Source organism: Anser cygnoides, chromosome 3, assembly GCF_040182565.1.
Source record: "Anser cygnoides isolate HZ-2024a breed goose chromosome 3, Taihu_goose_T2T_genome, whole genome shotgun sequence".
NCBI classification, from domain to species: Eukaryota; Metazoa; Chordata; class Aves; order Anseriformes; family Anatidae; genus Anser; species Anser cygnoides.
The window spans coordinates 18,338,625-18,351,894 of record NC_089875.1 but is presented as its reverse complement, the minus strand read 5'-3'; the positions used below and the strand labels follow the sequence as shown (position 1 = coordinate 18,351,894).

Genomic DNA, 13,270 nt, shown 5'->3' with positions numbered 1-13,270 from the left:
TTGCCTGGTTCTCTGCCTTAACTGTAAACAGATTTTGACTTTTGCTTGAGTGACATTTAGACAGTAGGTTGTATGAGCATAGTTGAGTCTATGGATCATTCACAAAGTGTTAATTTGGGTGCTGGCTTTGGTGTTGCTTGTTCACCTTGATATAATGAAGTGTTCTCACAGAATTCATGATGACTGTGTTTGCAGATGGGAAGAAGGGAGGCTGTATGAACACTGTGGGTGTGATCATGAGGATTAGTTTTGATTTTCTAAGTTTACAGGGAATTTTCAGGCAATCTTTTTTCCCCAGTTGCATCCCTTTCCCCATAAAATCTGAAACTAGGAACTTTTGTGGAGCCAGGAGCTCGGAAATCCTTTAGCAAGGTTCGCCGGGGTGTACACTCACAGCTATTACAGAGGCAGTCCTGAAAATCCTGCTGGTCTTTTCTTGAAATGTCAGACTTTCCCAAAGACTAGAAAATGCAGATCTTAATGAAAGCTGTTTCTAAGCATGTAATTTGCTAGGAAATATTTTAGTGATTGCTGTTACAAACAGGAGCCACAAATACTTCTAAGGTTGATTTCTGATTTCCATGCAAACAAATGGGAATGATTTTGAGATATTCTTCCAGATATAGATGTCACTGAAAATACAGTTTGATCTCAGTTATTAACCTTCATATCTGTTGCAACTGTGAAATCTAGATGACAGGTAAATGCACGTTTGTCACCCCAGATTCACCACTATCTTACAGAATAGTAATAAGAACCTTATCTCCCTGCCAATCTATATACAAAGGTAGATATGCGTCCCCCAAGCATGAAGATATTGGGTTGCCTGCATTGATTCTCAATATATTTTTAGTATTTTTCTTGGAAGAAGCTTTCTTTCCTATTTTGCTGCTAGGATGCATCTTTGGTGAGGTCTAGCTCTGAGAAACTGGGAATAATACAGCTCAGCACAGTGAGAAAGCTTATCTACAGGGTAATGAAGCAATATCAAAAGGGAGTAATATCCTGAAGTTGTTGTTTTTAGTTAAAAATAGCATGGATGTTTCAATAAAAATTCTGTTACGTTCTACACTACACAGAACTTTAGAAAACTCCGTATGTTAATGGCTGGGGATACTCATTCCTTCTTCCAGAAAAGGAGAAAAAGGGAGAAATCCAGTTTGTTTTAAAATGACCAAGGTAGAAAGCTTTTCATTTTTTTTTTTTTCCATTTTTATTTGAACATGCAGGCTTATTCTATTAAAGAGGTATTTTTCATTAAAATAATACATAAATATTTTATTTAATGAATTTGTGGCCTTGAGGATTGACTTCCCTACATATGAAACATTTATTTATTTATTTTTAAACCAAAATCTTGGTGAGCTGAATGAATTTCACATCCCCTAGGGAAATTCCTTTGCACGAGTTTAAAAACAGAAATGTCAAATGTTTTCTTCAGGTGCATGTTTCTAGCTGTGATTGAGTACCTTGGGTCAGGTTTTGGCCCTGGATATTCCTTTAGGGCAGGAATATCAAAAAAACTTCTGTTATACCTCACCAAATGTCTGGCTACTAAAAACAAAGCTGTCAGCTTCTAGTTGGTAATCCATTAATTTTTTTAAAAGGTTAGGGTTACTGTTGACAAGTGATAGAGCACCATGGTACAGACAACCATAATGGGAGGTTAGTATATTTAAAAAGAAAGAGAATAAAATTTCTTAGTGCTTATTGTTTTCAATATTAATTGTTTCAGAGAGGGGGAAAAATTATCTTGTGGAATGGCTCCAGTGTACTCTATGTTTACATTACCATTGCTGCACAAGAAGCATTTGTTTAGCTGATATGCAGGTCTTCTGTAATTACCTTTCTGGTCATAAAATACCCTGGAGGTGGAAGAGGAAAGGTCTCTCCTATTCCTAACCTACAGCTCACTCTGAAATCTAATCATTCCTCACTGTGAAGAGTAGCCTCTTGGCTACAAAAAACCTTTTACCCAGCATCTTTCTCTGAAGATAACTTAATTGGGAAAGATTCATAACTTCTGATACAATCTTCTTGTCTTCAAGTTCAGACCAATAGCCCAAGCAAATCATTTGAGATGAAGTTACAAAATTAATCCTAAGGAATACGAGAAAAAAATGAGTTATTAGGTTAAAATGAATTGCAGTAACTCTATTCTGAGAGGGAGGGGGAGAGTGAGAGAGAGAGAGAGTTCCAATTTTTGATGTTATCTCTTCTGCAGCTCTTGCTGCTGATAGAGGGGAGGTTCAGGTGCCTGGACTGCCTTGTCTTCTCTGCTCAGACGTTCAACTTTATTTTTTTTATCTCAGTTTACTGTATGTAGTGGTGACAGAGGGAACACATCCACTTAGATGAGGCTGAAGGCTGGCATGATTTCTGAGGAATGAGATATGTATTGCATTAGAGTTGTCAGAGGCATATTTCTGCAAGTGAGGAGTGCCAGGGAATCTATGGTATTGCAGCTGATCATTGAGTTACTGATTCCTAAGTAAGGGTGGTCAGGATACAAGCAATGATTTAATTTTGAGTTCCATGGTTGCAGCGTTAAAGAGAAGAATGCATCTGTGTAACGTTCTCTCAGATTATTTTTCCATGGGGAACAGGTAGGTTTTCAGGTTTGTGTCCTCACAGGATTCAGATCCCAAGGCTTCCCCACCAATGCTAAATGCATGACATCTACATTCATTTGGGTCTTGCAGGGGTAAGGAGGCCCCAGAGTTCTTGTTTGTGTTAGATGTGTGACCTGTGTTAAGGTTGTAAATCTTTCCTTGTTTTGGAGTGTTACTGGATGGAGATGTTATATTACAGGGATATTGTTACTCATTAGACATCTCACATCAAGACGAACACACTTATTATGTCCACTGATATTAAAACTAGTTTATTACGGGAGCTCAATTTTTACTATTATTTTTTTAAAATATTATTTTATACTAGCATCAAAGTGAAGCACATTTGTAGGAAAAAATCTGTTTTAGCAGCATCTGTATCTATTGTAATGGAACCTAACATTATTTGCCACATCAAGCTATATCATGAGCTACTGAAAGATGCGTCAACTACGTCTTCATGTTAAGAAGGAAAATCCACTATAAAGGTTATACCATAGTTGCTATTGCTTTGTTATTCACAGTTGAAGGCAGTACACTAGGTTTATATCTGCCCTCATAAATGACTGGCCTCGTCTTTTTTTCTGCTAAACTCCAGACAATAACAGGGGATATTTTCAGGGCCCTGCAACTCCGTTCTAGATCCAAATCTTTCTTTTTATGCTTACACCCTCAGTTTTGGGGCCCAGGCTGTCATTTTTAGGGCACAATGCTTTATTTTTAGGTCCTGCAGCTTCATTTTAAGGTACAAAGGTGCCTTTTTAGGGTACAGTGCCTTATTTGAGAGAAAAAAAAAACAACACCTTTTCTATTTCCAAAACCCTTATTCTAGGAGACAAGGCCTGAATTTTAGGGCCCAAAGCCTCCTTTTAGGATCCAAGAACCCACTTTGAGGGATCAAAGCATCATTTTAGGATCCAGTCCCCAATCAGTTTTTTTGCAGGCCCAAAGCCTTTGTTTTAGTACCCAGAGCCTTCATTTTGGGACCCAAAGGCTCAGTTTTGGGTAGAAGGAATCATTCTAGGGTCCAAAGACACATGTTGGTGTCCAGAGACCCCTTTTCTGGGTTCTGAAACATTCTTTTTTTGTGGCCAATGTCTCAATTTCAGGTTCCTAACATTTTTCTTTTTTTTTTTTTCCTAGGGCCCAGAACCTTAGTTTTGGGTTCAAAGAATCATTCCCAGGGTCCAAAGCCTCATTCTAGGGTTCAGACCCTCATTTTAAGATTCAAATAATCATTTTTAGGGCACAAACAGTCTCTTAAGGCTCTAAACCCTCTTTATTTTTGTGTGGCTAGAAAACATATTAATAGGGACTAAATGCTCCTTTTTATAAACTGAAACTTTGTAATTAGACTCTAAGCCGTAATTTTCACGATCCTGAGCCTACGTTTGGGATCCAAAACCACCTTTTTATCACCACACCCTAAGTTTTCAGACTCAGGTCAAATTTTTAGGGCCCACAGTTTCATTTTAGGGAACAAATCCTCATTTTGGTGTTCTAAAACCTTAATTGAGAGGACAAATCCTCTTTTTTAGTGCCTTAAACCCCATTCTAGGGGCTATGACCTCAATTTTAGGGCCAAAAGCCTCTTTTTAGGGTTCAAACACCCATTCTTAGGGATCAGAACATTGTTTTAAGATCCAGCCCCCAAAACTGTAAAGTCCAAAGCCCTATTTTTAGGTCCAAACCCTAATTTTGATGTCCATACCCTAAGTTTGGGGGCACAAAGACTCCCTTACAAGTCTGAACTCTCTTTCTGTGGCTAGAAAGCATACTAGTAGGGACAAAAGGATCATTTTGCTAGGTTAATGGTTGGACTTGATGATCTTAGAGGTCTTTTCCACCCTAAATGATTCTCTAATTCTATGATTGTACTGTAACTTAGCATAGAGACCAGATTTAATTGAGCCATTAGGGTTATTAATTTTTTGGAATGGCTTACAAAACAGCACAGTGTCCATTCTTATCTTGAAGATTATTGCTTTAAGCAATGAGAAGGAGTTACAGTTCTTATGTAAAAATAGTTATTTTTCTTTTGTTTTTGTTACCATTACTCAGTTACAGGACTGCTAAGAATAAGAATACACTGAGAATGAGGTAGGGCTCAACTAACACTTGGTACTTAAGCTTCTGACAAGTCCCCCCGAAATTTTCAAGTTTTTCTTATGTGAAACAGGGAAGTGGCAGAGCTTTAGCAGAATCAAAGCAATGTTTTTACCACGGCTTTAGCCATTTACCTTGCTTACTATTATCCCCTAAAATATTTCTGTTATTATCCATTATTATTTACCCATTCAGGAGGACAATTATTTGACACCGAATTAATTATCACTCTAAGTTAATTCCTTTTGTTACAGAAAATTTAACCAAACTTTTATTGGGAGGTATCGCCATATTTTTTTTTCTGGTATTTTAGCAAAGCTTAGCATTGCATCTAAACTAAAGTAATTCAAGCCAGCATCTGTATTGTTCTTACTTGACAAAAGATTTAATAGATCAAAAATGTATTTGTTATTTTTTCTTTTTGAACAACAATTTCGTTATGGCTTCTCTGAGAAATCAGAACATATCAGCAAGCCAGAGGTTTGTTTTGTTGCATCAAATTTCCCAAACACAAGTTTTGCCTGTCTGTATTTCTACAAAGTTAAATCCTTCCTTTCTCCTGAAGAGTTCAAAAAATGAGAGGAGGATACTCAAGATCCTGTTATCATCAGGAAAGAAAGAAAAAAAACAACAAACCCACACCTTAAACATTCACAGGGAAAATCTGTGCTTTCAAAGCCTATATTATTCTGCTCATTGACCTGGCATGTTACTTCAGATTCTCTTTGCATCTCTAAGATCACTGTAGTCTTGCACAGTTAGTGCAGTTTTGTACAGATACTTTCATGTTCTGGGTCAGTGTAGTATTCTGATCCCCAAACACATCTCTTAGATGCATAGGGTTGTTGAACAGGAGCTGTGTACTTTTGCTTCTTCCATGTACAGGATGTCTGAATGCTAACAAGACTTTAAGAATAAATAAATTGAAGGAAAGGTCAATGAGAACTTAGAATCTGTGTGGGACTAAACTTGACAATTTTTCTAAGTGATGATAATTCTGTTATGTAAAGCAATTTATCTCCTGTTTCCCTGAACACAGACATACCTGGTAGTAAAAAATGACCAAGAAATAGTTTAATATCAGCACTCAGTGTATATAATATATAAAGCTGATATTTGCACTTATTGTGTAGCATACAAGTAACAATGCCATACATAATGTTTGTATTTCTTTTTTTCTTTTTCTTTTTATTTTTTTTTTTAATGAAAGGTCTGAGCACTTTGGATGTCCCAACAAACAGCCCTCATCTTCCCCCTGGTCTCTCTGCTTGGAACTTGACCTGGGTCATGAGAGATACATCTCCTTTCTTCTCCCATAGAGGACGACACAGTAAGTCGCATTTATATATTTTCCTCAAGAGGCTGTAACTAACTGCTTAAGGATATTCATATAATTGTGGAGCAAACCAATCAAACTCAAACAATCTGTGATACAATATCCATACTGTCAGCCCCTGAGGGCACTAATAAGCCTTACTGTCCCTTATCAGCTTCCCCTGGAGCCTTCCACGATCCTGCTTATGGGCCCAGGAACACCATTTCCGAAGAGCTGGACTTGGCCTGTTGCCATCCTCACAGAGGTTTCTGATGACCTGGGTTGCCCCAGCCTACCCTGCTCCTTCAAAAAAAAAACAGGTCCAAACCGATACCACTCAAATATTTGGGTGGTATCTTTGAATCAAGTGATTTCAAATGAGGAGCTGCGTAGCAAATTCAGTTTTCCTTGGCATCTCCTTTCACAACTTCCATCTTTTCCAAAATCAGGGAATCTGTTTTCATCTTTTCTTTGGTATGACCTATTTCCTGGCAAACCACAGGCACATTCAGCACTGAAGTAGTACATGTCTACTATATGCCTATTACCAGTCTCTATGAGAAGAGTTAAGGTACTGAGAGGCTAATAAGATTTACTCACCCCAAGCCTGTAATTATCTGCTTGAGGGAAAAGTTTGACCTACCTACATGAAGGAGGTCCATATTTCTTCAAATTTATGTTGCAGCCTTTTATGTGTGCAATATATATTCTTTCCCCTGGCATAAAATATCTGCTCCTAGCTGTTGTATCTGCTTGAACGATGAGGACGCATGATTTTCATTTTGGAAGGGACAGTAGTCCAATCTTTTTCTCTTGCTTGGCTTTCTTAGAAGTTGCAAGGATGATTTTTAATTTATCCTTTATTACTTCTTCCTAAACTCTTTTAGATTCTCAGTAATACCATTCTAAGGGAAGACTTTGTTCTTAAATCTAAAAGCATCAATTCCGTCTGATAGCACCACATGGAGATAAATGTACTGCATCTAAGCAAAAATGATTTATTATGATTTCAGCTGGCTGCATGGGACCAAATTCTACCACATTCCAATCATCTGTTTTGGAAGGAAAGGCAGGAATTTAATGATGTGTTACACAAAATGCGATCTTTAATCAGTGCTTCAAAATTGGATGAACATATTCCTCTGCTTTGTGTTCTATTTTTAAGAGGTCCCCAAAACCTTAACTAGTATGCTTCTTACTATAAAAAATACCAGTTTCCAATTCTAAGCTGTTTTCTCCTTCAGAAGGTGTAATTCAGGATGTGCACCTTGAAACTAGTGGGGAATCTGGAAGAGGGGTAGGAGTCATGTTTTTTGCTAGCTTTGCACCTTAAGGTTTCCAAAAGTTGGCAGAGCCTCCTCTAAATTAAAGGGATAGCAGTAGCTGTCAAAGTTTTCAGACCAGAACACCACATGGCATTGCTATACTTCCCTGCCACTTCAGATACACAATATGTGGAGGATTGTTATGTGTATGTTGAATGGAGCATGTAGGCATTGTTCAAGCCTAAAAGAGCAATTCTTAAAACTTCTCCCTATTCCTCTGCACACCTAAAGCTTTTAGGCACCTGAATGTTTCTTAGAAATTTTCCAGGGATCTAGATTTCTTTCCAGAACTGCGATGTGCATGACAGGGATGTAAATAGTGCCTTTCAGCAGCTGATTATTGGCCAAGAAGCTCACTGAAGGTCACACAGGGATTCAGCAGAGCAATGCAGGAGTCAAAGTTAGACTATCCAACTTCTACACTAGTAACCTTGTCTCAGGACCACCTCTGCCTACTGATTAAGCAGTTAATCCAAAATCACACAATAAATCATCAGCAGAAATAAAACCCAACAGTATTTTACTACTAGAGTGTTTTCCAGTTCTACCAGAAGCTTTACCCGGCATGACTGAGATTATAAAGTGAGTGCTCAGTAAAACATCTATTAAAACACCCTCATAATCCGATGGGACCCATCTAATTAACTGACTGACATTGCTGGAGTGGGAAAATATAAGTTGTCTAATTACCTTTTTCTCATATTCCACTATTGGATATATTTTTTTTTTGATTGAAAGGCTGCGTAAATTGAAATGCAGGGTCCCTCTTTCTCTGTCAAACTAAGTTCTCTCTTCCTTCACTCAGAATTAAACATTCTGATGGACAGCCACACCAGTTCTGACAGGAACAATGCTTGATGTTGTCTTTGAAACTATATGCAGCAATCCCAAAAGATAATCACTGGCACAACAGGATGCTTTGAGAGTGAAGCTTTTACAATGCTTCTTTCTATCTTGTCTTGAGTGTCTATATTTGTCTCTATCCAAGCACTGATTAATCATCTAACATCTCAGAGGTGCATCATCCTCCTGCCTTGCAGAAAACAGACTTAAAGAAACACACAAAGTCAAAATTACCTGGGAAATTAACCCGCAGGGTAGGAGGAGTCTTTAAATCACTGTTATTTTATTTTATTTTATTTTATTTTATTTATTTTATTTTATTTTATTTTATTTTATTTATTTTATTTTATTGTTGTTGTTCTTTTTGAGATACACTGTTTAGCTAGAACAAACTTTAAATGCATTCTGCTGTGTGGACTTATTGCAGCATAGTAGCACTTGCAGCACTGATGGAACCCTGTCCTGAGGCTTACATGATTAACTGCACCCAGCCATGTATTTTATTTCTTGTCCTGGTTGGCTGAATATTAATTTTCTCTTCTGTACAGGTATTGTATAAAAAATCGTCCCCTGCATAAAAACGATTAAACTTCTATAACAGGGGTTCCAGACAACAGGCACCCCTTAAGGCTTGGAAGCGTTCATGTCATTAGTAAACCTTTCTCTTCCCCATCCTCTACATGCCCCCAGGCAGTCAACAACAACAAACCTTGAGCATGATTCTGGCAGAGTATGGTGGCAAATGCAGAAAGTGCTACCAACTGGAAAAAAATCAAATGCAGTTAATCCCATCCAAATTCTGTTTTGAAAGAACACGTTTTCTGAGAATAACAGGCATAAACACAGCCATTTCCTTTTTGGAAAGCTGGAGACAGCTTTTACTTTTCAACTCTTCTTACACAGTTGTGCTGTCTGAGTGTGTCTTTACCAGGTCCCCCAGTAGCAGCTGAACTTCTCGTCCATTCTGTACCAGCTTTGTACAAAAGACAGGAATACCTCTCTTGGGCCGTGTCAGACTTGCAATCTCGTTTACAGATATTTTTCCCCAGAAATTTAGGAACTAAAGGTAATAAAGTGATGTTTTGGATTCCTAAGGCAACTGGGAATAAAACTCAGGGGAAAAGTGGAGATTCAGCTATCAAATTACTAGTGTGCTTAAAAAGGGGAGTTCAGCAGAGGAGGAGCACATACCTTCAAGAGTGCATAATTATTCACAGCTTTAATTTAATAGGTACTAAAAGCATAATCCAAAGGATGGCTCTGTTAATAACTTATTAATAATTTCACTCAGCTCTATGACTTCAGCAAACTGATCTGACATTTTTTGTTTTTTCATTTTTTGCCTTTTTTCTTTATTTTACATTTTCTAATAGAATCTTGTCTGTGAAGAGATCATGATTTCCTGAATGGGGTTTGCTAAAACAAACAAACAAACAAACAACAAAAAAAAAAAACACCAAAAATGTATCAGACTAATTTTACTGTGGTATAATTTGGGGTCATTCTCATTGCGTATATGATGCTCAGTGACATGGCTGCGGCTCCGTGAGGTATCAGATGATTATTTTTTTTTCTCTGGTAGGCTGAGTGCCCTTGCTGAACAAGTATTCATAAGCATGCATTCAAAACGCTGTTTCATTCACGTGAGTTGAATACCAGTTAAACACTGCTGACAGGAAACTCAGTGAGTCTGATTGTCAAACAAAAGAGGGCAGCAGCTAGATGAGTTTGTGCTACAGTTATGTTCCCATGACTACTTGTTTTATACATCTACAATAAATCAAACTAATATGGACATTTTCAGAATGATAAATCTATCATGATACTTGACTCTGCACGGCACAGTGAGAAGCATAGATATGAACTAATAGTTACAACAAGTTCCAGCTTGGAAGGTGAGATAAAGTCAGGAGAGGAATGAGCAGAGTAATACTTTGTCTCAAAGGAAAAATAAATCAATGCTTTGTTATTAAAGGTAGTGTAAAAGTGAAGTACCACCTTAATTCAAACATACCCGAACTTTCAAAGAAAGCATTTTGCAATCTTAAAAGTATTCTAACACTGTTTTGGAAATAGTGTTATAAATATAACAGAGCAAGACTTCGATCAACAATGGTTACACTAAATTAATGGAATTGCTTCATATAAAATAGCAGATGCTGCGACCCCATATACATGCACACAAATTCTTGTTTAACAATTAGATGGTGTTTTTACCATGTGTAATGGCACTGAAGTCCGCGGGGAGGAAAATCACAGGAAAAGCAGTTTCTGCCTAACTAAGCTGAAGGCTGTGCTATGCAAGAAGGGAAAATAAAATTTACTAGGGAGAAAAATTTACTTTCTTTCAAGTTATTCTTTTCCTTATATCCTCTTTTCATTCACAGATAATATGCAATGACAGCTCAATATTTTTTCAGTAATAGAGTAATACACAGCAAGACAACAAATGTCTTTTCTTCCTGTGTGTCAAATATTTATTTTCTCTAGAGATCTTTCAAACTTCATGCAAGAGATCCCTTGTATGAATTGTCAAAATATGACACTCCATCCAACTGCTGTTTTGTGCCAACTGGGGCATGTTTTCTAACTATCAGTGTTAGACAGTACTTCAATCTTTCGGTCAGAATGGGCATTAGAAATGCATTTACATCTATTGTTTTTGCTGCATGCTTGGGAGACGTGCTGGACAAGTATTTCTTGTGTGGAAGATGAGCTCTGTCACTTTTCACAGTGGGAGGAATGAAAATCAGAGCTGTTGCTGGTTGTGCTACACATACCCCCTCCTCGCTCTTCTTTCTGTAGCTGTCTCAAAAGACTGTGCTTGTAATTGATTGATAAAGGAGTCCTGGCTTTTTTTTTGTAGCTCGATTTCCACCAAACAAAGCAGCTGTCAAAGATTTTGGTGATTCAGTCCCTGGTGTGCAGTAAGGGCCCAGGTGGATATAAAATGTATGTTGTCATTTTAAAGATTGACTTAACTAATAAATAAATCTTTGCATTATTGTAATTTTCTCTAAGATGTGGCCCATCCAGCTGTTGCTTCGCTCCCCTCGGGGGATTAATTTAAAAGCTTCTGGCAGTAGGAGAGCACTGAGTTCCCTAGGGAGGGAAGTAGCACGTTCCATGCTTGGCTCGGACGCCCGAGCGTCGGGATCTTGAGCTCTCTTCCCGGCAGTCGATGCCATGTCTCTGCAGAGCAAGTGACATTGTGTGTCCTGCTGGGCAATGCTCCAACAAAATTTTATTTTTTTCAGAATACAATCTTAATTTCAATAGCACCTCCCGAGGGAAACCTCGGCGTTTTACTTTCAGTGCGGATAAGCTGTGCTGTTGAAGCCTGCCAGGACGCACTCCTGCGATGCTCCGCACTGAAAGCAAGCCCGCTGTGCTGCGTGCGGACCCATCGGGCTGGAGCCTTCCCTGCACGCAGCGCTCGTGGACGGGCACCTGCAGGCACCCATCGGTGGTCACCAGCCTGGCCTCCTGCCAGGGCCGTGAGGCTGCACAATGACTGTTCGTGCTGCCAGGCCACGGCTGGGCGGCCTCCTGGGCCTCTGCCCTGTTGTTGATGGGATTTCCCACACCAGCGAGCAGGAGGCAGAGGGGCAGGGAAGCCTCTGAGGTGAGAGGAGGTGGGGAAGGGGCCTGTGCAGCAGAGACAGGGTTGATGTGCTGCCTGGAAGGGGGTGGGGAGCTCAGGGAAATGGGGGGAGACGCTGGGGACTGCCTTCACTTAGCCCTACTAGGACACCTCTGGTCCTCCCAGTTAGCCTGAAGGATGCATCCCAGCTGTATAATCACAGAATATCCCGAGTCAGAAGGGACCCACAGAGAGCAATGAGTCCACCTTCAGACTCCACATAGGATGATGACCCCAAAATCAGACCATATGTCTGAGAGCATTGTTCAAAGGCTTCTTGAACTCCAGCAGGCTTGGTGCCACGACCACTTCCCTGGGGAGCCTGTCCCAGTGCCCGACCACCTTCTCAGTGAAGAACCTTTTCCTAACATCTAGCTTCCCCTCTGCTCCCCCTCATGAGGAAGCTGTAGACCATGATGTGGTCTCCCCTCAGTCCCCTCTTCTCTAGGCTGAACAAACCAAGTGACCTCAGCTGCTCCTCACATGCCTTGCTGTCTAGACCCGTCACCATCTTTGTTGTCCCACTTTAGACACAGCAGTAGTTTTATATCTTTCTTATAGCTCCCCCTAGGTGTGGGCCTAGCGGTATGCTAAGCCAAGCCATCACACCACACTGGGGTTTAGCAGAGGCCATGGCACCCTCCTTAGACCATGGGTTCACAAAATGGCAGTGCGTGGTTTCACCACTTCTATGTGCCAGTGGGGCAGTGCTCACTTCCAAGGGCCCTGTCTATTTGTTGTGCCTTTTTCCACAAGTTCCTCCTAACTTTTCAACAGGTTGCTGAACTGAAAGCCAGAGAGCACAACGTCTCCTGTTCACGCTCTATTTTCTGGGAGAAATACCACTGCAGGCATCCCTGCATCACCCCACACGTGTAGCTCTGTATCAGTGGATAGAAATATCTTGATAAGGAAATTGAAACCCTTAGATGAAATGCCTTTTGCTCTTTTCTACTCGGAGGGAATGGGGAAAGGCTGTAGGAACTGGCTTTGTCCCTGGGATTAATAACTGGAAAATCAATTTGTCATTTCCCTGTCATAAATTAAAAGCTTAAAGGCTTCATAGCAGGAGTATAACAGAGGTTAGTGCGTACTGATGGAGAGCTCAAAGCTCACTCAGCAGAGCACATCTCTACTATACAATTTAAATTTTATCTCCTTATACAAGAAGTATCTGACAATATTTGTATAAAAATTGAAATTCTGTGCAAAAATATTTTACCTGTTTCCACACCGCTTCTGTGGTTGTTGCTACTGCAGCAGGTGTATTCTTGAGGAAGATTCTGTTCCTATTTTGATCAGTGTAAGTGACCTCTACATTGTGCGCTTGTATCTGTAGGGGTAGTACAAATTAGTCATATTCAAGCTGATCACTTGCCACTTAGGATTCACATCTCTGAGCTGGTTCTTTGGGGAACAGAGAACC

At 39.6% G+C, this 13,270-nt stretch overlaps 1 protein-coding gene across 7 annotated transcripts in view; it reads left to right on the top strand.

Moving 5' to 3' along the window:
• ALK (ALK receptor tyrosine kinase) overlaps positions 1-13,270 on the top strand; it is a 305,041-nt gene that overhangs the window by 74,784 nt on the left and 216,987 nt on the right. For all 7 annotated transcript variants that reach the window (XR_010830090.1, XR_010830091.1, XR_010830089.1 and 4 more), the window contains exon 2: positions 5,929-6,048. Coding sequence is in view for 4 of the 7 variants with exons in the window: in XM_066993583.1 (XP_066849684.1) it covers positions 5,929-6,048 (120 nt within the window). In the remaining 3 variants the exon portion in view is untranslated. The remainder of the gene's footprint in view (positions 1-5,928; positions 6,049-13,270) is intronic.